Source organism: Myotis daubentonii, chromosome 12 (genome assembly GCF_963259705.1).
Source record: "Myotis daubentonii chromosome 12, mMyoDau2.1, whole genome shotgun sequence".
NCBI classification, from domain to species: domain Eukaryota; kingdom Metazoa; phylum Chordata; class Mammalia; order Chiroptera; family Vespertilionidae; genus Myotis; species Myotis daubentonii.
In genome coordinates, this window is record NC_081851.1 from 10,561,810 (window position 1) to 10,588,188 (window position 26,379).

Genomic DNA, 26,379 nt, shown 5'->3' on the forward strand with positions numbered 1-26,379 from the left:
ATCCCACAATTGTCACGACGTGCCGGGCAGCAGGAACAGAGGGTGCAGCCCCCAGCTCACTGCCTGTCCTAGGACTGAGGTGGCAAAGCACAGACATGCAGGAACCGTGCACGGGATGGGTTAGAACAGCCCATCTGTGCACAGCCTGGCTCGGCCAGTCAGCAATGAGGTCCTGACATTTGTAACAGCGGATGAGGGTGACACAATCCCAAAAGAGCTAAAGGAATGAGAGCAGGAAATGGGAACATGCCATAAGTTGCCTTAAAATCTGGGAATCCCTTTAGAGATTCCAGTGTGACCCCACTTTGTGCCCAATCAGTGGCTCTTGGGTGCCCATCGTGGACAGCGCTGTGTGTTTCAGCGGTGGGCCTGCGGGAAGAGGGCACTCTCAGACACGGCGGCCCCAGGGGGTCCTTCAGGGACCACTGTGGACCGAAACACGCTGAGCAGTGCAGGCCAGCGTTCCCAACACGCGATCCAGCCGGGCGGGCGGCACCCAGGGCCAGGGCCCCGGCTGAACCTGCTGCGCCCTCACAGCAGGAAAGCAGGGAATTCCCACGCATGTGCCTTTCCCCTGGAAAATAAAAGGGCAAATCCCGACCTTCTGCCAAGAGAGGGAAGAGCCCCTCCTACCCCAGTGCACTTCCTGCTTTCCCGTGCCCGCCCCTGGCACCCCTCGCCGGCTCCCTCGTGCACTTTCACCCGCAGATACGGGCTGAGCAGCACCTGCTCCCTGTGAGTCAGCGCCAAGCAAACATGAGTCAGTGCGTGGCCCTCAGGAAGCTGCAGCGGCGGAGCTGGGCTGGGTGTGAGATCAGGACACGGATACCGAAACCTGAGACCCGTACGTGGGAGGCTCAGCACAGATGCCGGGAAGGCGCTGTGCACGTGCTACGCAAGCAGGAGGGGGCAGAGGCCGAAGCAGCGGAGGGAAGAGGCTGGAGAAGACCCTGCAGGATCCGACCTCGGAGCAGTGGGGGTGGGGGGGGGTGGGGGGGGGCTCTGAAGGATGGGATTTCACCAGGGGATGCAGGTCGGGACTTCAGCACCATGCACCCGGCCCACGGTTCCTAGGGAGCGGGGCGGGGGCAGGAGCCACAGGCACTGCGGGCCGGGTACCTTGCAGTCGCAGCCTATGGGCTCCCCGCACTCCTCGCAGGTGCTGGCGTGGAGGGCCTCGAAGCAGGCCACGCAGCAGGGGCGCTCCTCCCTCAGGATGTACTTCTTGCCAAAGAGAGACTCTTCGCAATGGTGGCAGTCAAAGCGCTCCATTCCGACGCCGCTCTTCCACGGCCTACCGACAGAAGAGGACACCGTGTTACTGTGCGCGCCCTGCCGAGCCCCTGGCAGCGCGGCGGCCCTCGGGGTCACCGCTGGCCAACCGGTGGCTCCCTCCTCTGTGAGTAACCAACTCAGCCTTGAAATGACCATCATTTTCAATACTTTTTAAAAAATTCGTTGGAGGCAGTTTTGTATCGTTGACTGTGTCAGAAAAAGCCACCTCAGTTTTGGATACGAGAGTTTGCCGACCCCTCAGCCATGTGCTTCAAATGTGTACCAATGTGTGACAGGCCTGCATCCGCCCTGGCTCCTGGCCCCCAAACAGAAAGGCAGGCACACCAACAATGAGTTCACTCCTTCGAAGTTTCCATGAGTTCCATGGGTTCGTGCATGTGAATAGTAAGAGACCACAGCGGCACAGGGAGGGTCTGGAGTGGGTAAACCTGCGGTGAGAGGCCTATCAGAGAGCATTCATTACCCATGACCTGGACACTGCAGAGGGAAGCACCGACCGGCACAGAAAAAGTGCCCGATGGAGGTCCTCCTCCCACTGCCGGGTCGCCTGGGCGCAGGGCACGGGAGGCTGGCTTCCAGGAACGGGGTGAGCACCGGCACTGCAGGCAAAGGCCTCTCCAGGCAACGCCTCCCGGTTTTCCAAAAGGAACAGGAATGCGTCTCAGGCCAGTCACTGCGTTTTTCCAGGGTGAGTGTGGAGTGTGCGTGAGCAGAGAGGGATGGCGGGGAGGGGACAGGAGGTTTTCACCTCACCTCCTCCTCGTGGGCCGTTCCCATACAGGTTAGAAACTTCCAGAAATACCCATGTGGAGAGACACCTCCAGGGCATGGAAACACAGAGCTGATATTCTGCAGGAATATGTTCTCAAGTGGCAATATTTAATTTGTGAAAAGCAAAAAGTACAATAAATTGTTAAATATGTAGACTGGCTGTGTAACTCTGAGCAATGTTTCATGAATTCTAATTAAACTTGGTTCAATTTTCCGTCATTTCAAACCACTTAAGTGTGAAATTTCATAATAATACCCTATGATGCAAATAAAATATTGGTGCCTGGTTTATAATAGCAGCAGATATGACAGTGTTTATTAATTTTGAACTCTTGTATATACAAGGTCTTGACAACTGTAAGCCAAGAAATGAACATGACTCAAGTATCCGGACTTGGTTATTTCCAGATTTATGGAACGGTTTTTTCCAAGAGTACTGAATGCGCAGCTGGACACATGTGGAAGATCCAGCCTCCTGAACTGCTCTTCCTGGAGTTAAAGAAAACACTGTCTGGATGTTGCTGTGATAACATCACAAGATGAGGCTCTTAAGCATTTGAATTATTATTCTGTGACCCAACATATAAATATGCTTTGTTTTTGTTTTTACTAGAAAAGTTTATTTAGAAAGTCACAGAGGTACAAGTGAGCCCGGGAAGAAGTGCGCCAGCTGGGCTGCGTGGGCCCAAGAAGCAAGTTACAGAGGCAACAGAAGGGCCCCTGGAGCTTAGGAGAAGGAAAGCAGAGGTAATGTGCCAGGGAAAGAAAGGTGTGGGCGTGTGTGTGTGTGTGTGTGTGTGTGTGTGTGAGAGAGAGAGAGACACTGAATATACTTTGCACAGAAGCCATCACAGGCTGCAGCAGCTATGCTGGCAGAAGACTGGATGCTCTCCTGTAATTCCTCAGTTTTAAAAGTGGCTGTCATGTATTTCATCACGATTGAACACTGTCCTTCCAACACATGTATTTTTCCAATAAAGGCTAACATTTATCTGTGGAACCAGAGGTTTATGCCCATTTTGTTCACACAAATATAAGAATAATGCCTTGAGAATATGAAATAAAAATGAAAGAGAGGAGGAAACAGGGATATACTGAAATAAAAACGAAAGGAGACAGAACGACAAATCATGGAATTTTAAAAGCTGCCAGCAACTCCCAAGATTTTCTAGTTTCATTTCATGGAGGAAAAACTGGAGCCCAGGAATCTTTTTGTTGTTATTGTTAATCCTTACCAGAGGATAGTTTTCAAGAGATTGGAAAGGAGGGAAAGGGGGGGGGGGAGGGAGAGATAGAGAGATAAAGACATCGATGTGAGAGACACATCAATTGGTTGCCTCCTACACGTGCCCCAAGCAGGGCCAGGGATCGAGCTTGCAACCCAAGCATGTGCCCTTGATTAGGAATTGAACCCATGACCCTTGGTTGTGTGGGCTGGCGCTCTAACCACTGAACACACTGGCCAGGAGTCTTAATGAAAAAGGATGATTCACTTGAGTTTTCACATGAGCTAGCCATCTAAATTTGAAAAAACAAACTCCCAGTCTCAATGGCAAGGTGGTTGCATGTGGACTGGGACAAGCACAGGCCCTGCTGGCTTCACCGATAATCTCTCCAGAGCACCATGTTTATGTTCTCAGCTGGTGAAAGGGTGAACCTTCTTTCCTCTAAGGTAATGGCCATGACGCTCATACACCTGGCACCTGTTGGCTTCCCTCCACCCAGTGCACAAGACCAGGACAGAAACACATGCAGGGAGCCACTCTGAGCACGACGAGGGTGCGCCACGTCTGCTCAAAGCGTGACGCAGGCTCTCCCGAGGCAGCGTGTCACCACTGATTCTGACTCCCAGCAGGAGTGAGGCCTCGACCTGCTCAGAACGGGGATGAGGCACTTGGCCCAGGGGGTCAGGTCCCCTGTCTGTAGATTTTTGTCTCATGCTGATGGGTCTCTCTTGCTCCTGGCTTGTTATCTTCTCTAAGAAGTGACTATGATTTCAATGATAAGAAGAACACTTCGGCTTAAAGCGACAGGTTAGCTGTAAGGTGAGCACCATCATTAATTAGGAACAGGGCAGGACACACGTTATCTGAGAAGCCCTCTTCTGGACTTCCAGAGAATTCTATGAAGCACCAACCCTGAGAATCAAAGTAAGTAGCCCATCAGCTAACGAGCAAACAAAGAGCTCCTCTGTCGTAGTGTTTAAATCAGTTCTCCCTTCATCACACGCTGCCAAGGGGGATGTGCTCTTGTGTATGTAGGCGACACTATCAGTCCTAAGCTGCTTGTTCACAGGAAAAGTTTACCTACAGTCCTTCAGGAGAAGCCCCTGTCATTTTCCGTTTTCAAATCCCATGAAGCACCTGAGTGTTCATTCATTCATTCAAGAAGCATCAGTTGAGCTGGAATTGGGTGGCAGAAGTGATGCAAAATGCTAGAGACACAAATGTGATTAAGACACAGGCCCTCCCTGAAGGACCTTCAGTCTAGGAAGGAAAACAGACATATGTCAGACTCTCAGGCTGCTGCTCAGGACAGGGCTGCCCTGTGCACCGCCAGGGAGGAGCTGAGCTCCCCTCCCGGACGGCAGGACGGCTCCCTGCAGGAGATGGTCCCTGTGCTGGGAACGGTGAGCAGCTGGCCCTGCAGGCCAAGGGGCAGAGTGAGCAGAAGCAGGGAGACGAGCAACAGGGAAGGGTGGGTGGGCACCCCGGGAAGATGGGAGTGAGTGGTGCCACTTCAGGAACGGCAAAGATGAAGCAGAAAAGGTAGCCAAATGCCCGGGACAGCAGGGCCTGTGGCCTTGGTCACAGACACGATGTGCCCGTGGGCAAGGGTTTAGCCCGTGAGCTCCCCAAGCTTGCAGTGCGTGTGGAGGGGACACAGAGGGCCCACTGAGAGCGCACGGCGTGGGAGCCCCACACTGCCACGCGGTGGGGACAAGACTGAGGGCAACGACTCAACACATGTTCCCTGGGTGTCAGAGTCCACTGCTGACCTGTTTCTTCAATAAAAACAGGGCGTCTTGGTTCAATAGGGCTGTTTCAACCTAACTGTGCATGATCGCTGACCCTCTCTGAAGCCCAGGACCCCTCTTGACAGGGTATACGTATACGCCTCTGCCCATGACCTGCACACAGCAGTGCTGGCAGAGAGACGCAACAGCTGCAAGGAGCCACCCAGACCTAAGGTGTGGCTGCTGACGTGTTACTTCAGTGACGAGTCCAAAGTGCAGCGTCCTGGAGTCCCCATCCCTCCGAGGGGTAAGTCATGCTCCGTGTCCTACCCCCGGGCTCTGAACGGCCAGGGCATGTGAGAAAGCTGGATCTTAGGCAACAGGCTTGGCTCCAGGCCACGCGAACTGCAGTGGGCAAGGCACGTCCCAGGCGCAGCTGGCAGGGCGGAGGCCCGGGGAGCCAGCGCTGTGATCTGCGTCTCCCTCAGCCCCGCGTTCAGTCAGATGCAAGAATCAAGTTCAGAGAGCCATGGGGCCAAGATGCGCTGGGCTGACCTCCTAAGGAATAATTACGACTTAAAAGTCTACAGATTTCAGATGTGGGTAATTTTTATCTTCTCAGATTCAAAAACTATAAAACAAAGTTTGAGGGGGAAAGTGTCAGAGCGAGGGAGAGAGAGGAGAAGCATGAAGAGAAGGGAGGAGAAGCACAGAAAGACGGTAGGAAGGAGGGAGCAGTGGTGAGAAGGAGATGAAGGAGGAGAGGCGAGGACATGGGCAGCCGGATGCTGTCCACTTGTTTTGACCCGAAGGATTTCTTGAGCGTCCGAGGAGGGCCCCGCGTGACGGACAGCCTCTGCTTCTCAGGAGCTCACCCCGTTCTTCCCACGCGGGCGGCCTGCTGGGCCACCTTGACCTCACACAGCCAGATTTGCCTCCTTTCTGATTATCTCTCTATTTTTTTTGTGAATCCTCACCCGAGGACATTTTTTCCCATTGATTTCTTAGAGAGAGTGGAAGGGAGAGAGAGAAACATCGATGTGAGAGAGACACATCAACTGGTTGCCTCCCTCATGCACCCTGACCAGAGCCAGGGATGAAACTGCAACTCAGGTACGTGCCCTTGACGGGGAATCCAACTCGGGACCCTTTGGTCCACCGGCCAAGGCTCTAACCACTGAGAAAACTGGCCAGGGCTCCAATGACCTCTTTTTTAACTACCTACTTTGCTCTGACCCCAAAGATGCCCTTTCCCTTCTCCCCCTCCAAACCTGTGTCTTCTAGATCAACTGTGACTTAAGACACTCCTCTAACACTCGGCTCCTAAAGAGAAGCCAGTCCTGACAAAGCAGGGCCACCTTTAAAAACCACTGGGGCGCCAGCCAGGAAATGCCATCGCTTGTCAACAATAAACCAGAGCGTTTTAGAGAGAAAGAAAAAAAAGATAAAAAATACGCACAATAAAATGGCAATAAGTACATACCTATCAACAATTGAATGTAAAAACCAAAATAAACAAACAAGCAGAACAGAAACAGAACAGACTCTACTAGTAGATTCAGGAAACATTTTGATGGTTGCCAGATGGGAGGGGGCGTTGGGTGAAAAGGTGAAGGGATAAAGAAGTATAAATTGGCAGTTACAGAATAGTCACAGGGATGTAACATATAGCATAGGGACTATAGTCAATAAGGTTCTAATAACTATGTATGGTGTCCGATGGGGTGAGATTTATCAATAAGTTATATAATGTCCGTAGACACTGCGTGACTATAAAGCAGGACCCTTACTGCCAGCACTTTTCATTAGTCTAGCTGAACTCCTTCCTTTAAGTGAAAATTCTGGTGAAAGGGAGAGGGGGCCAGTTCAAGAGATGTTGCTATTTTAAAAAATATAATAACGTACCTAGAATTCTCCTGAAACAGATTTTTAGATTATTGGTAAGCTGTAAGACTGACTGTGCCTACAGCAATAGGATATATTTATGGGTTAATTGAACGACTCTGAACTGAGTACGTCTATGAACAGGGGTTAGGGATGTATCATGATTTGATATGTAAGCTGGTAACTTTCAAAAACAAAACAAAAATCTGACTGGTCTCTGATAAAGAAATGTCTTGTGTGAGAGACAGTGCTTGAATAAGGGAACTGCTGTCCTGCAAATAAACTTTTAAATATGGAATACTGAAAAGAAATGGGGACATGATAAGTGTCAAATTTCTGACCTTAAGTCCATAAATGCAAGAATTGATGTCCTCTGGACTTTTAAATTCAGTCAACAGGAATGTATGAGGTAACCACTATTTTCCACGTACTGGCTTAGGTCCTGGGAAACTGAGATAAGACATACAATGTCTGAAAGAGTTCCAGTCCAGTGCTAGCCTAAAGAATTTACATCACCTTCCAGATACTATCTTGTAAGTTAATCTCCAAACATGTCAGTTCAGTCGATGCTAGACAAGCATAATTATGCAGCTAGAATGGCGGGTTGCCTCAGCTTCATAAATCATCTCAGTGCTGGGGGTGAGGAGGGACCCACCCTACAGCTCTACCACTGCCTTCCTGGGAACTTGGGAGCAAGTTATTTACACGTTCTTTCTCTCTCACCAAAAACCTAACCCTAACCCTAACCCTAACCCAGTCTCTAAAGGGCAGCTTGTTGTTTATGCTCTGTGGTCTGCCTGGCCTTCCATCTACTATGACCCCCAAATGGCCTTTTCCTTTGGTGACCTCAACTTTCATGAAAGCCTGGCTTGGCCTCTTCATTCTCCCAGCCCCAACACCACACGGTGCTTGTTCAGCACACCGCTGAACAAGGGTCCTGTGGGGATCGCCCACACGTGTCCCGCTCCTCTGTGCATGGGGTGGCTGTCTTCTTTTCTAGAAGTGGTATCATCACAGACAGATCTTCTTTCTTTTTGACTGAAAACCTAAATATTTACAGACTTCAAGGATGCCCTTGGACATGAATTGTATTTACCTGTAGAAACAGGGCAGCTTCTCCTTTTATTGGCATGGACTTCACCTGCCTCACTTCATAGCACGAGCCAAGAAGAGATCTTTAAGTCACAGACTACATCGGGCAGTGAGGAATGAGGATGAGTGTAATGACATGTGATGTCTAAGTTCAGGCCAGGTGTGAGAGTGCCCCTCAGAACTGGACTCACGACAGAGACCAAATGCTGCCCCGAACCCCTCATTAGAACGCCAAGAGGACACCAAAGTTTACAGCAAAGGGAAAATCAAGACCAGCAGTAGCAGAGGCATGATGGAATCTTGAAAAACAAGATGAAGAGTTGGTGGGGAGACTTTTTAAACAAGTTACTGGGGAGCTATAGTAGTCGGGGTTCTCCAGAGAAACAGAACTAATAGGAGAGTGACTGTACAGGAGTGTGAAGCCCGAGGATAAGGAACCGATGGTGCGAGTTCTCGTTCAAAGCCAGCAGGCTCGAGGCCTGGGGGGAGCGGATGCTTAGTCCAAGGCCGAAGCCGGGAAGGACACAGCCCCGGCAGGAGTCAGGCAGGTGGAGCTCCCTCTTGCTGGGCCTTCGTGTTATATTCAGGTCTTCCACTGACTGGATGAGGCCCACCCACAAGGAGAGGGGCAATCTGCTTGCTCAGTCTCCTGACTCAACTGCTAATCGAGTCCAGAAACACCCTCACAGACACACCCAGAAATAACATGTGTGTCCGGGCACCCCAAGGCCCAGTCAAGCTGACATAAAATCAATTGCCACAGGGGCTAAAGTCCAAACCCATAATTTAGTACAACAGAGCCAATTCATCGACCCCCCCTCCCCCACCCAAATCACAGGGCCAGCGTGGTCTCCTGGGAGAGCAGGCTCGGAGGTGCTTGAGAAGAGCCCATGCATTTTGTTCGAGGTGGTCATCTTGAGAAAGTGGCCTCTCAGTATAATTCCATCTGATAAACGAGCTTCGGAAAATTCTCCTAATGAAACGACACAGGAAGTATCCGAGATCCCTGTGTTCACCCAAGCGTGGCATCTGAGTCAGAGAAATTTTCCTACTCCAGCCCCCTGGCCGACTAACAGGCAGCCTGAGCTCGGAGGGAGGCTGGGGAACCGACCCTGGTGCCAGCAGGAATCGAACCCAGGCCTCCTGAGGCCCCGTCTCATTCTTTTCCATATCCCACTGGGCATTTCTGTCTGCCAGTTAGAGTTCTTCCCGTTCTGGAAGTGAGTTCACAAGTAATCTTGGGTCAAAGCATGCAACCTCAATGCATATCCAGGTGTGCCTATAGCTTAGTGGTTAGACCTCCAGCTCTTGAGTTACGCTATCTGGGCTCAGGTCTCAGGACCACGGGCATTTACGGGTGGGAAACCTTAACCAAGTCACTGTAACCTCTCTGTGCTTCTGTTTATCTGTAAAACAAACATAACATCAAATACGAACACACTGCTCACCATGGCAGGCTCGAAAACAGCCCTGCAAACAAGACACTGTCGAATCTGCTTCCAGCTGAGGAAACTGAGGCACTGGCTAAATCTAAAACCACGGTGGAAACCGTTTTTATATAAATACAGGTGAAGTGTCCTTCATCGACTTTGGTTTCATGGAACTTTAATGGTTCGACCAGAGTCCCAGTGCGTCTAAGACTTGCCTCGGCTGTTTCTTGGTCTATATCCCCTTCAGGACAGAAAAGCCTCCTTCTGACGCGTTACTTCAAAACCAGGTAAACTGAGGCAGCGCCAAAGGAGCGGAGGCTTTGCCTTGTGTCTGAACACAGACCTCCTGATTGTAAGCGCACAGGGCGGTGATCCTACAGGATGGGTGCAGGCGCCCCATCGTCCCCGGCTCCCTTCCACAGGAACCCAGAGTGGATCTGAGAGGAAACGGGTTGTTCATTTAAGAGGAAACGGCATGTACCCCTCTCTCTGTTGGCAATTCCAGGTAAGCTGAGATGTCACAGAGGCGCACCTTAAGATGAGAGGTTCTTTTCGTTTAAAGTGGCCGATTTTGATAACCCAGGGGTTTAGTTTTTCAATTTCTGCACAAGTTAATGCGTGAGGCCACATGCAGGCTCCACTTCTTTCCACCGAAGGCGGAGGTTCAGACACCCGCACAGACAGGTGGGGGCAGAGTCGGCCTCCGGTGGGGAGCCGCCACCTCTCCACCTGGGACCCGCCCGTGGGTGGCACAGCCCTGCTCTCTGCCCCGCGGAGACCTATCTGACCTGGACGCAAACTGCGGTTCTCCCTCCAAAGATGGGGCGGGGGCGGGTCCCCCCAGGCTGCAGTACCTCCAAGGCCTCCCCACCACGGATCAGTCTCCTTCTCCCTGACTCTCCCCCACCGCTCGGCTCCCCGTCCCCGGCCTCCCCCACCTCTCAGAGCCCCCGCGCCCCGATCTCCCCCACGGCTCGGCTCCCCGTCTCTCGGGTTTCTCCCGTGGCCCGGCTCCCTTGTCCTCGGATCTCCCCCCAGCGCTCGGCGCCCCTCTCCGGGTCTCCCCCGCGCTCGGCGCCCCTCTCCGGGTCTCTCCCACGCTCGGAGCCCCTCTCCCGGTCTCTCCTACGCTCGGCGCCCCTCTCCGGGTCTCCCCCGCGCTCGGCGCCCCTCTCCGGGTCTCCCCCGCGCTCGGCGCCCCTCTCCGGGTCTCCCCCGTGGCTTGGCTTCCCTGTCCCCAGCGGTGCGGCTGGAGCCCGTCTCCCTCCGGTGGCCGGGAGGGCGGCACTCACCGCGGGCGGCGGGCGCTCCGGGACGGGACGGGGCGGGCGGGAGTCCGGCGTGGCTGCTCCGCGGCTCCGCTGCCGGGCGACTGGAGCGCAGCCTTCCGCCCGGCGAACCCCGGTGTCATTTGACCATATAAGGAGGCGGCGCACGCCTCCCCGGCGCCGGGAGCGGCTGGCGCGCAGCAGCGGGTGCGGGGGCGCCGGCGAGCGCCCTTGGCCTCCCGGGGCCGCGCCAGCGCGCGGACCCCACTTGGTTCGCTGTTCTTCCTCCCCTGGGTGCGTGGCGCACGGGTGACGTGGAGCTTCGTCCTGAGCGTTAGCTCGCGGGGGTAGTTTGGTGGAGGGCCCCGGGCCAGCGCTGGGGCGACCTGGGACCCGGGGCGGGGGGTGGTAGGGATCTGCGGGGTTCCCCCACCCAGAGGCAGGCCCAGCCCAGAGGGCGCAGCGAGAGGCGGGTGGTGGAACGGCCACTTCTCGGGCCTTTGAGGGCACGAGGCAGGCGCCCGAGAGGCATTTGCAAGGTGGGCTTTTTGTCCGCCTCACCCCGCAGGCCCAACTCTGCCAGGAAATGAACCCAGAAAATGGCCCAAACGAATGAATAAAGCCAAGTTCTTTGTTCTGCTGGAGAGGGGACAGAGGTCCCAGCCCAGCACTGCCGGGGCGACGGCCTGTTGAGAGGTTCTGTGCTCTGACCCTCTCTGGGCGAGGAAAACAAAGGTGATGCGGAGAGAAGGCCTCCCGAGCACAGGCGCGGGGACAGGGGCACCGAGCACAGGCGCAGGGGCAGGGGCACCGAGCACAGGCGCGGGGACAGGGGCACCGGCACCCTGCGGAGCGGGCGCAGGCGGCCAGGCCTGGGCGAGGGAGCAGCGCATCCGGAGAGAGACTCTGTTCTCCAGGAGCTGGCCAGGCTGCAGCGCAGGCAGCGGTGGGGACGGGCTGGAAGGAAGGCACAGCAGAAAGGCTGGGGCAGCCGTGTGTGTGTGTGTGTGTGTGTGTGTGTGTGTGTGTGTGTGTGTGTGTGTGTGTGTGTGTGTGTGTGCTTAACACGCAGTGGGCCACAGAGAAGGGAGAGCGATTGCATTGCTTTCTCCTGGTTGACGCTCAATGTCTGGAGATATTTCAGACTCCCACCCCCAACACACACACACACACACAGTCTCCATCATGCAACACGCAACTCATTGCTCCCACTTACTGGGCACTCGTTCTGTGCGGCACCTTGCTTGATCCTCAGCCCTTTGAGGCCAGGGATGTTACGGTGAGGACCATGTCAGAGGTGGGCGCACTGCCTCCCGTCAGTAACGATGCCGCTGAGATTTGAATGGGAGTCTGTCAGGTGGCAGAGCCAGGCAAGTCTCTTACAGGATATGAAACGCCCCTCCTCCCACGGCCACTCCATCGCCTGCCAGGGGCCAAGACACAGCCCAGACAGAATTGGATGTGAGGAATCCAGCCTGCCCCCCATTCCTCCCCGAGCCCCTAACTTTTCACCAAGAACGGAAGTATGGTCTCCTAACCTGAATTTCCACTGACAGTCAAGCATCTTGAAATTCAGATAAAAGTGTGTGGAAAAACTTATCTCTCTGATAATATCTAGACATGTTATCTATATAGTTGCAAATTATAAAATGATTTTCTAATTCTCAAATGATGCGACTAAAAAACAAGTTTAAAAATTATTGAAACATTAGTTGCTGCATTTATCTTCTTTCTTTTGGTTAACTTTATTTTGTTTAGTTTTCTCAGTTATGTTTTTAATTCATTTGTTTTCATTTTCTTTGTTACTGATATAGTTATTTGGTTCTATAAATCTTCTAATAACTGCATTAACTGTACCATACAGATTCTGATGTGTTGTATTTTCTTTATTATTATTTTAAGAAGTTCTGCGATTAAATTTTGTATTTCACCTTTGACCTAAAGAATAGAGGAACATATTAAATGACTCTATGAAGATACAGTTAATAAAATCTAGACTTTGGAAGCAAATTTACCCAGTTTCTATAATAATGTTATAAAAGAAAGAAAGAAAAAAGAGAGAGAGATGGAGGAGGAAACCAAAAGATTAAGAAAAAACTTAACCAACTGCAGTGAATGGATGGACCTAAGTTAGGTTCTGCATCAAAGAACAGACTATTTGAAAGATAAATTTTCGTGAGACAATCTGGGGTTAATAAATTAACAAACTATTATTAATTTAATTTAGGTTGATAATGAAGTTACACACACATTTCTAAAGCCCCTACTTTTCAGAAGTAGTGCCAAAACATTTACCAATGAAGTAACATTATGTCTGGGGTTAGCTCAAAATAATTTGACTTGCAGAGCAGACATAACATTATATATCCTATATAATAAAAGCCTAATATGCTAAGTATCTGGTCATCCAGTTGGCCGTTCAATCAATCAAAGCATAATATGCTAGTGATATGCTAAGACCGCTCAACCACTCACTATGACGTGCACTGACACCAGGGGGCAGACACTCAATGCAGGAGCTGTCCCCTGGTGGTCAGTGCACTCCCACAGGGGAAGCGCTGCTCAGCCAGAAGCCAGGCTTACGGCTGTCAAGTGCAGGGGTGGTGGTGGGAGCCTCTCCTGCCTCCACGGCAGTGCTAAGGATGTCCAACTGCCGGCTTAGGCCGGCTCCCCATCTAAGGCATCGGTCGGACATCCCCCGAGGGTTCCCGGACTGCGAGAGGGTGCAGGCTGGGTGATGGACCGCGCCCCCCCCCCCACGAGTGCATGAATTTTGTGCACCGGGCTTTTTTCCTTCTATCTATCTATCTATCTATCTATCTATCTATCTATCTATCTATCATCTATCATCTATCTAGAGGCCACCAGGCCTCTCTCTCTCTCTCTATACACGTATATATATATATATGTATATATATATATACAGAGAGGCCTGGTACACGAATTCATGCATAGGTGGGGTCCGGCTGGCCCACCCCGATAGAGGCTGATTCGGCTGGGCTGGCCGGGGGGAGGGGCTGTGGGTGGTTGACCAGCTGGCCCTGCCCCTGGTCGAACTCCTGGTTGAACTCCTGGTCAAGGGGACAAATTGCATATTAGCCATTTATTATATAGGATAGTATCAGCCATGGATTAAAGGTGACCATTGACGTGGGTGACAGGTATGTGGGGTTCAGTATACTAGTCTAGCTCCTTTTGTATGGCTTGAAAAATTCCATAATGAATATTTTCAAAAGTATAACTATATATACCATTTACCCGTAATCCAACATTTCCCCTTACAGCAAATTATCTTACAGATTGGCTTGCTCATGTGTAGATTGAGATATATAGGGGAGGAGCCATTGTAGAATTGTTTGTAATAGTAAAATACTGGACCATGTTACATGCTCATCAACAGGGCCTACTTAAAGACCCTACGGTACATTTAAAAATTATTTCTATGTGCATCTGTTAACAAGAGAGAGGTAGCTACACTGATTGATTTCACATGATCTTCAAGATATAGCAACGAAAAGAAAAGTAGCGAACACTCTGCAGAAAGCAAAACCTGTTGGTGCTAATAAACAAAGAACAAAGAGGGAGACAACAGCACAGTTCATGTGGTTGCCTCTGGGGAGATCTGGGGCTGCGGGTATTGAGTGAAAGCAAGATTAGTTTTCGCTGATACCCAATGTTTCTTCTAAATTTTGATTATATAAATGTGTCATCCATTCAAAAATAAACAATTAACAAAATACATGCTCCTTTAAGAAAAATACGAAACAAATTTGTTAAACTGAGTTTATAGAAACTCAATAGGAGGTTTGCTAGAAGTAGAGAAAGAAGAGATGCAATTCTGGGCTTAATGGCATATGTATTTTCCTGAATAATTTTAATCAAAGAACAAACTATTAAAAAATGAAAATTTCATAAAGCATTCTGGTAACATGAATTTTGAAAAGTTCTATCTTGTATACCATTGTATTCCCCAGACCTAACTATAGTGCATGGCACATAGTATGTGCTTAATAAATATAATAATGAATGAATGGATTGCAGAAGAATTGTTTAAAATGTAACATCACACGCTTTGTAATTGATTATAATATAAGAGAATATTATAGAAAATATAACACAATGTAAGGCAGTACAGTTTCATCTCTGGAATCAGGCCTGGGTTTGAATCCCTATATTATGCCCTGTGGCCTGGGCCAACCACAAGACCTTCAGTTTGCTCATATGTAAAATGAGCTAATAACATATACATGCAAAATTGTTGGGAAGTTCCTTTCACATAATGCATATAAACCATTTAGTTGTTATTAGTACAGTCCTTGACACATAGTAGGCCCTCACAAATAATTGGGCAGATGAACCCAGAATGAGAGGAAACATGAAGGTGGTTAAAAGGTACAAACTTCCAGTTACAAGATAAACGAGCCCTGGGGATGTGATGTGCAGCAAGGAGACGATAGTTAAAACTATACTGCAGATTTGAAAGTTGTCCAGAGAGCAACTCTTCAAATTCTCATCATAAGATAAAAATATGTGACTATGTGTGGTGATGGATGTTAACTAGGTTTACAATGGTGATCACTTTGTAATGTATACAAATACTGAATCATGATGTTGTACACGTGAAACTAATGTGTTTTTTCCTTTTTATTGAATTTATTGGGGTGACACTGGTTAACAAAATTAAAATTAAGTTTCAGGTGCACAATCCTGCAACACATCATCTGTACACTTAATTGTGTGTTCATCACCCCAAGTCAAATCTCCACCCATCACCATTTATCCCCCCTATACCCTCCTCCTCCTCCTCCCCTCCCACTGGGCAATCACCATAATATAATGTTATATGTCAATTATGTGTGTCTAAATTTTAAAAAAAGAAAACATACTTAATTCTCATCAGAAGGAAGCATTAAGGTTGAGGTCCTGTTCTAAAGAGAAAAGATTGCATTTTTGAGAGAAAAATTCTCTGCTATAGGTAAAAGGCTAATTCATAAAAGGAAAAATTAAGACATTATATTTTCTGAGAATTCCGATAGGTTATTCAAGTTCTTGTTTAATTCAGTTCTCCTATAACCCCTTCACCAGCCAACAAGGCCCTCCCTTCTTCCTCTCTTGTGGGGGTTTCAGGAGGAGGCGTGGCTAGGGAGGGAAGAAGGAAGAATTTCCAGGTAGGCAGGTGGTGCTCAAAGTGTGGTCTGTGACCAGCAGCAGCAGGTCCCTGGGAAATGGTTAGAAGTAAACATCCTTAGGCCCAACTCTGTGTGTCAAGCAGCCCTCCAGGTAATTCTGATGACTGACATTGCTTCTGGGTGAAGTACCCTCTAGGGATTCCCACTCTGGACTCAGTAATTTTCCTGAAACCCAGGGCATGTCAGTTTCTATGGCGGAGCGAGTGGGAACAGAGATAGACTAAACATAGGCCAGACTCAGGAACTCTAAATCCAGCTGCAGGCAGAAAACTTCAAGACAAATGTTCCAGCCCGTCTCAGTGGCACAAATGCGGGAACTTAATTGTCTCCACGGAGAGGCCCCAGAGGAAGGCAGTTCCGGGAGGGGCAGGCACTGCAGCCCGGTGGTGGGGCGTCAGGTGGGCCAGGACCCGCACCGCTGGCACCAGGAGACCGCACCATCGCCAGGAAGAAAGGGAGGCCCATGAAAACATGGTGGAGGGGAGTGTCAGACCTCCCCACCGCAGTGGCCCTAACTGACCATTTCAGTGAAGATTTTCAGGGCGCTGTTATCCATTTAAGAGGGGCTTTCTCAGGGGCAGTTCCACCCACTCGAACCCTGGGCAGGAATCTAGCGGATGACTTGCCCTTGATTCAGAGGTGACCCTTCTTAATTGCCTCGGATGGTTGGTGGGTAAGTGCCTCCGATCCTAAGCTGGTGGTCAAAGGGTGAATTCTCTCCATGCTCCCTGAGGTGGGGGGGACGAGGGGGTGTCAGGAGGCAGGCCTTTGGGAACCTCCCCATGCACAGCACCAGACCCCAGTGTGGTGGCCCAGACACCGGGACTCACTTTTCCTAAAAGCACGACTTTTCAGAATGAAGCAGGAAAGCCTCTATGGCAGATGGCCCTGCCGGCAGGATGGCCACCTGCTTGTGCCTATGAGCTTGGTCTGGTTGCAGCTGTGGTGGGTTCTAGGACCCAAACGCTGTCCCCTTGCCTGTGAGACTTTCAGGAAAAGCGCAGCCCTCTACAAAAGGCAAACTCCCCCCCCCACCCCCCCACCACCCCCGCCTTAGCCATGCTCTGGTTAGCAGGGAAAATGCTTGGCTTTTCCTTAGATGCAAAGTTGCCATATCTCATTTCTCCTATCTCTCTTTTTCACAAGCGGCGTTCATGGATGCGAGGAGTCCGTATTTAAAGTCTGAAAATATGTCTGACTCTGAGCCAGATCCACAAACAACTCCATGGGTCCAGGATTGCCATCATTGGTTCATCTTATTTGGGACATTTGATACAAGTTTCCATGAGGGTTTGATAACTCATTAAGAAGGCTTCTCGTTGGTGACTTAATGACCAATAAGATGAAACCGTTCACACTGCGGTTGTGGTCAGTTGTGGGTTAGGAAACGATGCTGGAGTGTTTCGGATGAAAGCGATTTATAATGTGGACTCAGGAAAAGTTCGCTTCTTATTTGCGATCCTTTGACTCCATTCCAGCCCCTTTAGCGGCAGTCCATGCCCTGCTCTGCTGGCGAGCCACCCCCTTTCATTCGCTACTCCAAACCCACTGGAAGGAAGTGTGACCGAGGTCTCTGCACATCGTACTTTGAATGAACCAGTTTGTTCCCCTGGAATCCTGGAAGCTCTCTTTCCCCCACATTCTTTTCTCATTCAGTTATGAGAGAAGATCGCCTGAAGTCTTCACATGTGGCCTTTGACAATTCTTCCTGGCATCTCGAAATGGGCGCTCTTCATGCCTCGCTTGTTTCTCAGAATGTTGTGGTTAAGCCACACTGAAGTCCAGAAAGTCTTGGTGAAATAACGTCATGAGTCAATGCTGCAACTTTAACCCGAGAGCTTTTCTCCCTGCCACCACGGTCTTCCTGTTTTATTTCTGCTTTGATCAGGGTCATTAACAGACAGCCCACTGGTCTACCTAGGAAGAGCCAGGAGGCCAGTCCCTAGAAGTGAAGGGTTGAACTCAGGCCCAGGATAACCTATGAAGCAGCATGCCACAAGTAGCAAATACCCTTTTTTAGAAACATATTTCGACTGATTTCAGAGAGGAAGGGAGAGGCCAGGTTAGTGATCACTTTTCCACTTCTGAACCATCCTGAAAGCAAATCAGCCCGGTCACAGCATCCTCGCGTGGTCCAGGGAGCCACCGTGCGGCTGGATGCATTCTCACCCACCCAGGCCTGGAAGTGCTGAAAGGAGCAAGGAGGGCTGACTTGTCCTGCAGCCCGTCCTGTAAGGCCTTACTGTTTCTGGCCTCTGTTCCTCACGGTTCCCTTTGGTGGATTTCTCGGAGCCTTGATGTCCCGTGGGCTTCTTTTGTGAAGCTGGTTTTCTGCATGACAGTTCACGGCAATGTCAACCCCAGTGATGCCTGCTTTCCCTGCCTTCACCCTCCAGGCTCCAGCGAAGCATTTCCACCAATAAGCAGTCATCAGTGCTACCCTTTGTCCTACTGACCATCACCCCCTCCCCCACCCCCTCTCCTTGATCTCACAGATACGGGCGAACAGCTCTCTGTGGCTGTGAGGTCTGGGGAGATGATCCTGATGGCGGCTGGGGGAGATGGCGGCACTGGCCAGCAGGAGCCCAGAGCCCGGGCCAGCAGGGGCAGCCCAGATGTGCTCCGCGTGGGGAGCGGGTGAAAAGCCTGCTTCTAGGAAACAAGTTAAGGGATGTGTCCTACCTATTTAGAAAGTGCTTTAACATTGGACCTCAGAGTCATGCCAGCTTTCTGCAACAGACAAGCTTCTTTCTACATCATTGCGATGGTAGCTGACTGTTGAAATACCAGGAGAAGTTTTTCTAATACTGTATATCTGACCTTCAGCGTATACTGGCAGTGCTATTTGCGCGCGCGCGCACACACACACACACACATCTTTTAAAATTCTGGGCCATCCTAGCTGCACAGATATTTCTGGAAACTCCTGCACGGAGATGTGGGTAAGTTACTCTGTCCGAGTCCCAGGTTAGTCATGTGTCTCCCCCAGGGCTGGCGGAGGCTCCAGGGACAAATGTCCTCGGACTCCTGAAAACGTTTAGCTGGCCGTTCTTCAATTTGAGGTCTTTCTCTTTTCCTTTCTCTGTGCTTTTGCCATCATTCCAGCCGTTTGAAGTTCTGTTTCCCTTGCCGACGGCCTCAGTGACCGCTCCTGGCCTGGTCAGCCTTGGTGGGCTCGGTCCTCTCTCCCTTCCTCTTAGTGTGGCGTGTCTGTGCCCCTGGCTCTCGATGGCTCCCTTCAGTCTCCGGGTCGTATTGAAAGCAGATGAAGGACAGGCTTGACAGGTTTCCTTTTTCTAAGAATATGTTTGGAAAGTTATCAGGTCAGGAGAGCAGGTCAGTGACCCTAAGCGAGGAGGCCTTTGAGACCGTCCAGCTCATTCTCTTTGCTCCCATATGCTCCACCTGCGGGGGCAGGGGGCGTGAGGGGGAGATGTCTTTCCTCTCTGCTCTGCCTGGCAAACTCCTGTTTATTCTTTAAAAGATAAAGGTGTCCCCCAGGAAGCTGTGTGGGAAACCCACCCACAGGCTCCTTTTTTCTCATCCCATACAGTCTCATTGCTCCCTTATTTACAAGGAAAGATGAGGACTGAGACCTTCATTTCTCTATTCTCTGCAGCTTGCAACTTGGTCAATAGTTACTGAATTCAGTTCTGGTTCCTAAAAATGCCTAAACCAATGTAGGGCAGCCATGCCAGGGCTCATGAGGGCCTCCTTGAGCCAAACAAGCCCTGCCCACCTCCCATTGGGCAGCTCAGCTCTCTGGGCTTTGCCCTGAGATCCAGCTTGCAAACAACTTGAATTCAAGCAAAGCAGAAGGGCCCGTCCTTCCAGGTGGCATCAGAGGTAAGAAGCCGAAAGGGGGCTGCAGGGCCAGCGTGGGGACGTTCTTGGGAGCGTGTTCCAAGAGTCTAGGTCTGGAGGTGGGGGCTGCTTCTCCTCCCTGCTCCCCCAACCGCTCCCCCATACCGCCTGGGCCTGTTCAACCACGAAGCACGCTGCTCACTGAGGGCCTTCCCTGACGTCTGCATCGCTGTGCAAACTGAAGCCACGGTCTTCGCTTTTAGCAACTGAATGCAGTGTTTGTGTCTTTAAATAATGCTCGGGGCAGGTTTGATTTTCTATGAACTGCTTTAAAAGGTCTGTCTATACCAATGGGAACAGACAAATGAAACTCCCGCCTCCCACAGAAACACATAAAGGCTCTCCCCACTGCGGCTGCACAGGCCAGCGCTGGGTCCACCTGCCCTGGCTTGGGAGAGGGCCCACCCACACCCCTCTTGAAGTTGCATTTGATAAAACGGCTGCAGAGATGGGCCCAGCCGGAAGCACATAGCTCTGTCCCTCCACCCACCCGTTGGGAGGTGAAATGTGTAAGCACTCGCATAGGTAGGCAGGTAGCGAGCTTGTCCTTCCCTGGGCTGCTGGCGTGCGCACACATGGACTGACGGCGGGCTTCCAGGCCCGGAACCCTAATTTCCACTCACCCACCAGCAGGCGCTCTGGGAACCCTTCCCAACCTGCCCCCAGGCCGCTCCGAGGGGGACGCGAGGAGAACCCTCCACGCCTTGGCGGTTTGCAGTGAGAGTTCGCTGTTTCGGACAGGCCTCCTGCCCCTGGGCCAGGGCGCACATGGAGAGTTCAGTGTCTGTGTGAGTGGAACTAGTCGGGCTGGGAGTCCATGCACATGAGCTTGACGTCCCTGATTCTGGAACGAGGAGCACAGAGGAGCCATCACCACTCTTCCATCACCACTTCTGACTGCCGAGGTGGTGGCATTGGCTTTTGCAAGACGAGGTGGTGGGTGTGGATTTAGACGAGGGGTGGGCAAACTTTTTGACTCTAGGGCCACAATGGGTTCTTAAACTGGACCGGAGGGCCGGAACAAAAGCATGGATGGAGTGTTTGTGTGAACTAATATAAATTCAAAGTAAACATCATTACATAAAAGGGTACGGTCTTTTTTTTTTTTTTTTTTTTTTTTTTTTAGTTTTATTCATTTCAAACGGGCCGTAGTTTGCCCACGGCTGATTTAGACTCAGAGTCTTGGGCGGTTGATTTCTTCCCCTTTGCGGCTGAGGCTCCAGGGCGGAAAGGTGGTATTAGAGGAACTTCCCATCCAACGTGGCGCCGGGGGTGACAGTGAGGGCTGAGGGGAGGCCGGGGAGCCCGTGGCAGCCCCAGGAGCTCTGCGGTGGCAGGAAAGGCCGAGGGGCTGTGGCCCGGAGGGGAGAATGTCCAGTGGACAGGGCTGCGGGACATGGGGAAGGAGCCGCAGAGGTCGCTGGGGGATGCCCCAGGAAAAGGGGAGACTGTGGGAACCCGGGGAGCGAGGGAGAGAGGACATGGAGCGAGGAAGGTGAAGGAAGCTCCCTTAGGGAAATGAGGGAGGCGCGGCACTTGGCTAGTTATTCCTGCGGACAACGAGGCGCTGGATACTACTCACCCAGAAGTCAGCCAGTTTTAGAGGAAAAAGCTGAGGTTACCCCAAACCTCCCCATGGCTGAGCCTCCCACTCACTCAGCCGCTTCAGGAGAGGCCCTGATATTAGTCCCGCAGGGCAGCCCGTGTTAATGGTAAATTTTAGGATTTTTAATAGAGCTGTTTCATTGCATTGTAATGGTGCTTAGGACTGACTAATGTTACCCTCTGGTCTGTTATGGAGCGTCCTGGGTGTGCCGTGTAGCCAAGAACATGCTATTGTTGTTTAAATGCCTATCGAGGACTTGGTCCCAGAAAGAGGGGCAGAGATGGCATGAAATCCACCCTGGGGCATCTCGGGAGGCCCCTGCCTGCCCTGTGGCCCAGAGCGGCCACAGGCGGACGGAAAGCACGTGCGTACCTGCTAACAGGCTCGGCCTGGCCAGCCTCCTCCAGGGCCCGTGCCAGGAGAGCAAGCCAACTCCCGCCCGCTTCCCACCGCCAGGGCCTGCGGCAGAGCCAGCCGAGACAGGGGCGTTCCAGAAGGTAAGGAGTACTGGAAACCTGCGGTGCTAGGGCTGGGTGGGCCCTCTGAGGTTACCAGCCACGCCCTGGCAGAGCTGGGCACAGAGGCTGTGATTTGGGGGGGCAGGACCTCAAGGGAGCGCTCACACCTAGGGCAGAGTGCAGGAGAGCAGGCAGCAGGGGACTTAGAAGACCTGGGAAGTCTGAAGCTTTTATTGGCAACTATTTCACCTTCTAGAAATGGCTTGCCTGCCTCTTTGTGATTCTGACAATAACTGAGCATGTGCCCTGATGAGGAACAGGAATTATTCCCCAAATAGGAATTATTTTCTCTTCTCAGGCCTGGAGGTTCCAGGCTGGCCTCCTGGCAGATGGAGAGGAGAGGGTTAGTCTGCATGAGCCCACTTCGTCTGAGCTTCTGGGAATGTCAGGAAGCTACTTGCCGTAGGCTTATTAGGGCAATGCCTTTGGAAGTCTATTCTGACTGCTAATCTCAGGGAAATGTGTCATCTATGACGCTGCTAGTTGTTGGCGGGGTCCAAACCCACACTCGGATTGCCTTGCTCAGACCAGAAGGACTTCTTGGCCCAGGCCACCAGAGGGAAGCGGTGTATGAGCTTGTGTGTCCATTGTGCTGGCCACCGGAGGGTTCTCATCGGTGGAAAGAAATGCAGACCTGACTGTGAGGGGCAGTGCGATGAGCTCTCTATCGGAGAGAAGTTAACAGCGCTACAAGGCCAGATGCAGGAGGCGGCAGCAATGGCTATGAGCATGTAGAAAAGTTATGTGATAGGGATATGCTTAGTTAATTTAGGAAGCAACACAGTGTCTATTAAACAAATGTCAGCTAAGCTTTCAGGGGTCTAGTCTAAGGTTTCAAGCTCTATTTCATCATTTACAAAATGCTCACCATTTTGGCCCTGAAACAAATCCTCATGAAATTTAAGGGTGGGGAGCAGGAATGTGAGCCAACAGGAGAGAATGCCCAATGGGCCCCTGTGGGCACATGTGCACGGAACCTTCACGTTTGGTATTAGACTCATTCATTCTCATCTCAGTTAATACAACTGATCTGAAAATTAAGGCAGACCAACGCCCACTCCATTTTAAACTGTAGACAAAACTAAAGACATTAATGTGGAGAGCGGCTACAGTGTTTGGACAGCTTTAAGCCTCGGACTAATGAGATGGCACAGTCTTCTCATGGCAAAGCCACGTGCAAGTCCCAGCTTGGAGGCAGAGCCCTCCCAGCACAATTATAGCCATCAGCTATAGTTGTAAGCTTGAACCTATGGTCCGAACACATGGCCCACGTGCCTGAGTGATGTGGGCCTGATAGAGTTCAGGTGCATGTAATTGAGTAGGATCAACCAGGGGTCCTCAAACTTTTTAAACAGTTCACTGTCCCTCAGACCGTTGGAGGGCTGGACTATAGTTTAAAAAAAAACTATGAACAAATTCCTATGCACACTGCACATATCTTATTTTGAAGTAAAAAAACAAAACGGGAACAAATACAATATTTGTATTTGCATGTGGCCCGCAGGCTGTAGTTTGAGGACCCCTGATAAACCAACGAGAATGTTGTGAACATCTTGACCACACCCTTACTTTGCCTCGTGGAATCTGGTTATAAAATAAAGACATGGCTTGTAGTCCGTGGTGCTGTCGCTAGCTCTCCATCAGAGAGGACAGCGTCCCACCCAGACCCAGCTTTCTTCTCTTGTCTGTCTTTTCTCCATCCTTCACCACCCCCTCTCAGGCTCACCGAACCTGGCTGAGCTGGCGCGGCACATAAGGTACCCAACGTGGGGCTGAGTATGCCATGGCCGTGCCAGCTCCCCACACATTAATATAATTTCCCAGTATACCTTTGAGTTAAAGTTTTAAATGTAACTTTTAAAAGTAAAAAAATATAACTTTAGAAAGAGTATTGTTAAAGATCAGTGCTGTCATGCACATTTAGAGTAAACTCAAAGAAAACAAAGTATAATGTACAACATTTCTTTCTCATTATTTATTTTCAAGCTCAACTCAGTAGCCCTTGTCTGTTATTCTTATTTTAGTTAGAATTCTGTTTCCCTATTCACCCAAAATCCTCATCTTTACATTTTTAAAAGATCCTGGAAATTAGGGCTATTTTGACAACGAAAGCTCATGTGATGTCCTTCTCATAGCGGTTGGATTGAGGAGGGTGGGCAGGAAGAAATGATTGGGCAGGAGCTTGCTACTTGCTAAGCGATTCACCCTCACAATGCCACAAGGATGAAGAAAACTCACCCCATCCCTCCCAGAGCTTGGAGTCAGTGTGGCCATGAGAGCCCAGAAAGACCCGGTTGGGTTCAGCTATGGAAAGTATATCCCACTCTGGGTGTATTTATATCCAAGAGAACTGAAAGCAGAGTCTCAGAGAAATATCTGCACTTGCATGTTCATAGCAGCATTACTCACAATAGCCAAGAGGTGAAAGCACCCGTGCCCATCAGTGGGTGAATGGACACATGTAGTCTCTACACACGATGGGAAATTAGTATTCAGCCTTGAAAGTCAGGAAATTCTGGCCCGGCTGGTGTGGCTCAATGATTGGGTGTCGACCTATGAAGAAGGAGGTCATGGTTCAATTCCCAGTCAGGGCACATGCCCAGGTTGTGGGTTCAATCCCCAGTGTGGGGCGTGCAGGAGTCAGCCGATCAATGAATCTCTCTCATCATTGATTTTTCAATCTCTCCCTTCCTCTTTGAAATCAATAAAAAAATATTTTTAAAAAAGTAAGGAAATTCTGACACCTGCTACAACATGGATGGACCTCGAGGACTAAGTAAAAGAAGACAGTCACAAAAAGGCAAATACTGTATGCTTCCACTTACATGAGGTACCCAGAGCAGTCCGATTCTGGAGACAGAAAGTAGACCGGTGGGTGCGGGGGGCTGGGGAGGAGGGCATGGGAGTTAGTGTTCAGTGGGACAGGGGTTCAGGCTTGCAAGATGAAAATGCCTTGGAGATCTGCTGCCCAGCAGTGCTGAAGTGGGGAGACAGGCCAGGGAAGGAGAGAAAGCTATGCCAGGACCTGGTCCCAGGTCAAGTCCCAGCCTCAGGCAGTGAGCATATTTGACACGACTGAAATGCACCCTTAAAGATGGTTGAGACGGTGAAAAGATGTGGAAATTGTGTGCAGAAAGTGGCGGCAGCACCAGGAGAGCACTCGCCCAGCCGGAGGGTCTTGGGGTTCATTTTATGTGCTCGGTGTTTGGTCAAGCATGACTTCGGGCATTTTTGCGAGGTGCTTCTGGGTGCGACTAGCACGTGAATCAGACTGAGTGACGCAGATTGCCCCCCTAATGTGTGTGTGTGTGTGTGGGGTCCGCCCGATCAATTGCAGGTCTGACTAGATCATAAACACTGACCCTCCCCACAGTGAAAAAGAGTTCTTTCCGCCTGACGGCCTCGGAGCTGGGCTTGCTTTTGTCCTGCTTTTGGACCTGAAACACCGACCCTCCTGGGGGTCTAGCTTGCAGGCTCACCCTGCAGGTCACGGGACTTCTCAGTCTCCTTAATCAGGCAAGTCAATCCCATAACCACACACACACAAACACACACACACACACACACACACACACACACACACTCGCACACACACCCCTCTGGTTCCGTCTCTGGAGCACCTAGGAAGGCTTTTCCTGCAGGAGATACCCCCTGGCCTAAGCCTTGACAGGAATGTAAGAGGTGACCAGCTAGACGGGTGAATGGACACAGAGGCCGCTGTGACATGTCAAGGTCTGTGTCAAGTTTTGCACACAGTTCAGCATGACCAGAGCCAGGCGTGGTGCTGAGAGGAGGTGGGACCAAGCCACAGAGACCCTGATTGCCACACCAAGGCCCTGTATCCTATAGGCCAGCATCTCCCAGTCAGGTCTGAAGACAGTGTGTAAGAGGCGCCTCACACATGACACACACAAGCGAGCACCCAAGGTTAAGGTCAGACAGGGCTGGTAACTCCCAAGTTCAACAAGTTAACGGTTTATTTACTCCAGGGATTGTCAGAGCCCCTGGTGAACCTGCGCGCTGCACGCATCTCCAGCGGAGGAAGGTCTGTTCCCACGGGCTCCCTCCTCCCGCCTCGCTCTGGTGCCTGTTAGTATTAAGACGGGGAAGGAGGCTGCTTTCCACGGAGGGCTGCTGGGAGAGTGGAAGTCACGGAAAGGGCGTAAGTGGGAGACCGACGTGGCTAGTGCTTCGATTTGGTAGATGACTGACGAGAGCAGTGGTCGGCAAACCGCGGCTCGCGAGCCACATGCGGCTCTTTGGCCCCTTCAGTGTGGCTCTTCCACAAAATACCGACTTCTGTGCATGGGCCACGAAGTTTAAATTGCACTGTATGTGCACGCCCCCACGTGGTATTTTGTGGAAGAGCCACACTCAAGGGGCGAAAGAGCCACATGTGGCTCTCGAGCCGCGGTTTGCCGACCACGGGACTAGAGTATAGAAATCTGCCAGGGGCTCCCTCAGGAGCAGAGGGGATTCTGCCTGCTCTCACTGCCTCAGTGCTG

General features: G+C 51.0%; 1 protein-coding gene across 3 annotated transcripts in view; it reads right to left on the reverse strand.

Annotated features, from left to right (window-relative positions):
* Window positions 1–11,250, reverse strand: part of FHL2 (four and a half LIM domains 2) — a 46,096-nt gene extending 34,846 nt beyond the window's left edge. Inside the window, exons 1-2 of one of the 3 annotated variants that reach the window (XM_059658941.1) lie at window positions 10,722–11,250; window positions 1,120–1,294 (exon numbers count right to left, since the gene is read on the reverse strand). In XM_059658941.1, the coding sequence (XP_059514924.1) occupies window positions 1,120–1,294; window positions 10,722–10,840 (294 nt within the window). In that variant the 5' untranslated portion in view covers window positions 10,841–11,250. Of the gene's footprint in view, window positions 1–1,119; window positions 1,295–7,248; window positions 7,275–9,910; window positions 10,075–10,721 lie in introns of those variants that run through there. The other 2 variants (XM_059658939.1, XM_059658940.1) reach the window with 2 other exon arrangements.
* Between the last annotated feature and the right edge of the window lie 15,129 nt (window positions 11,251–26,379).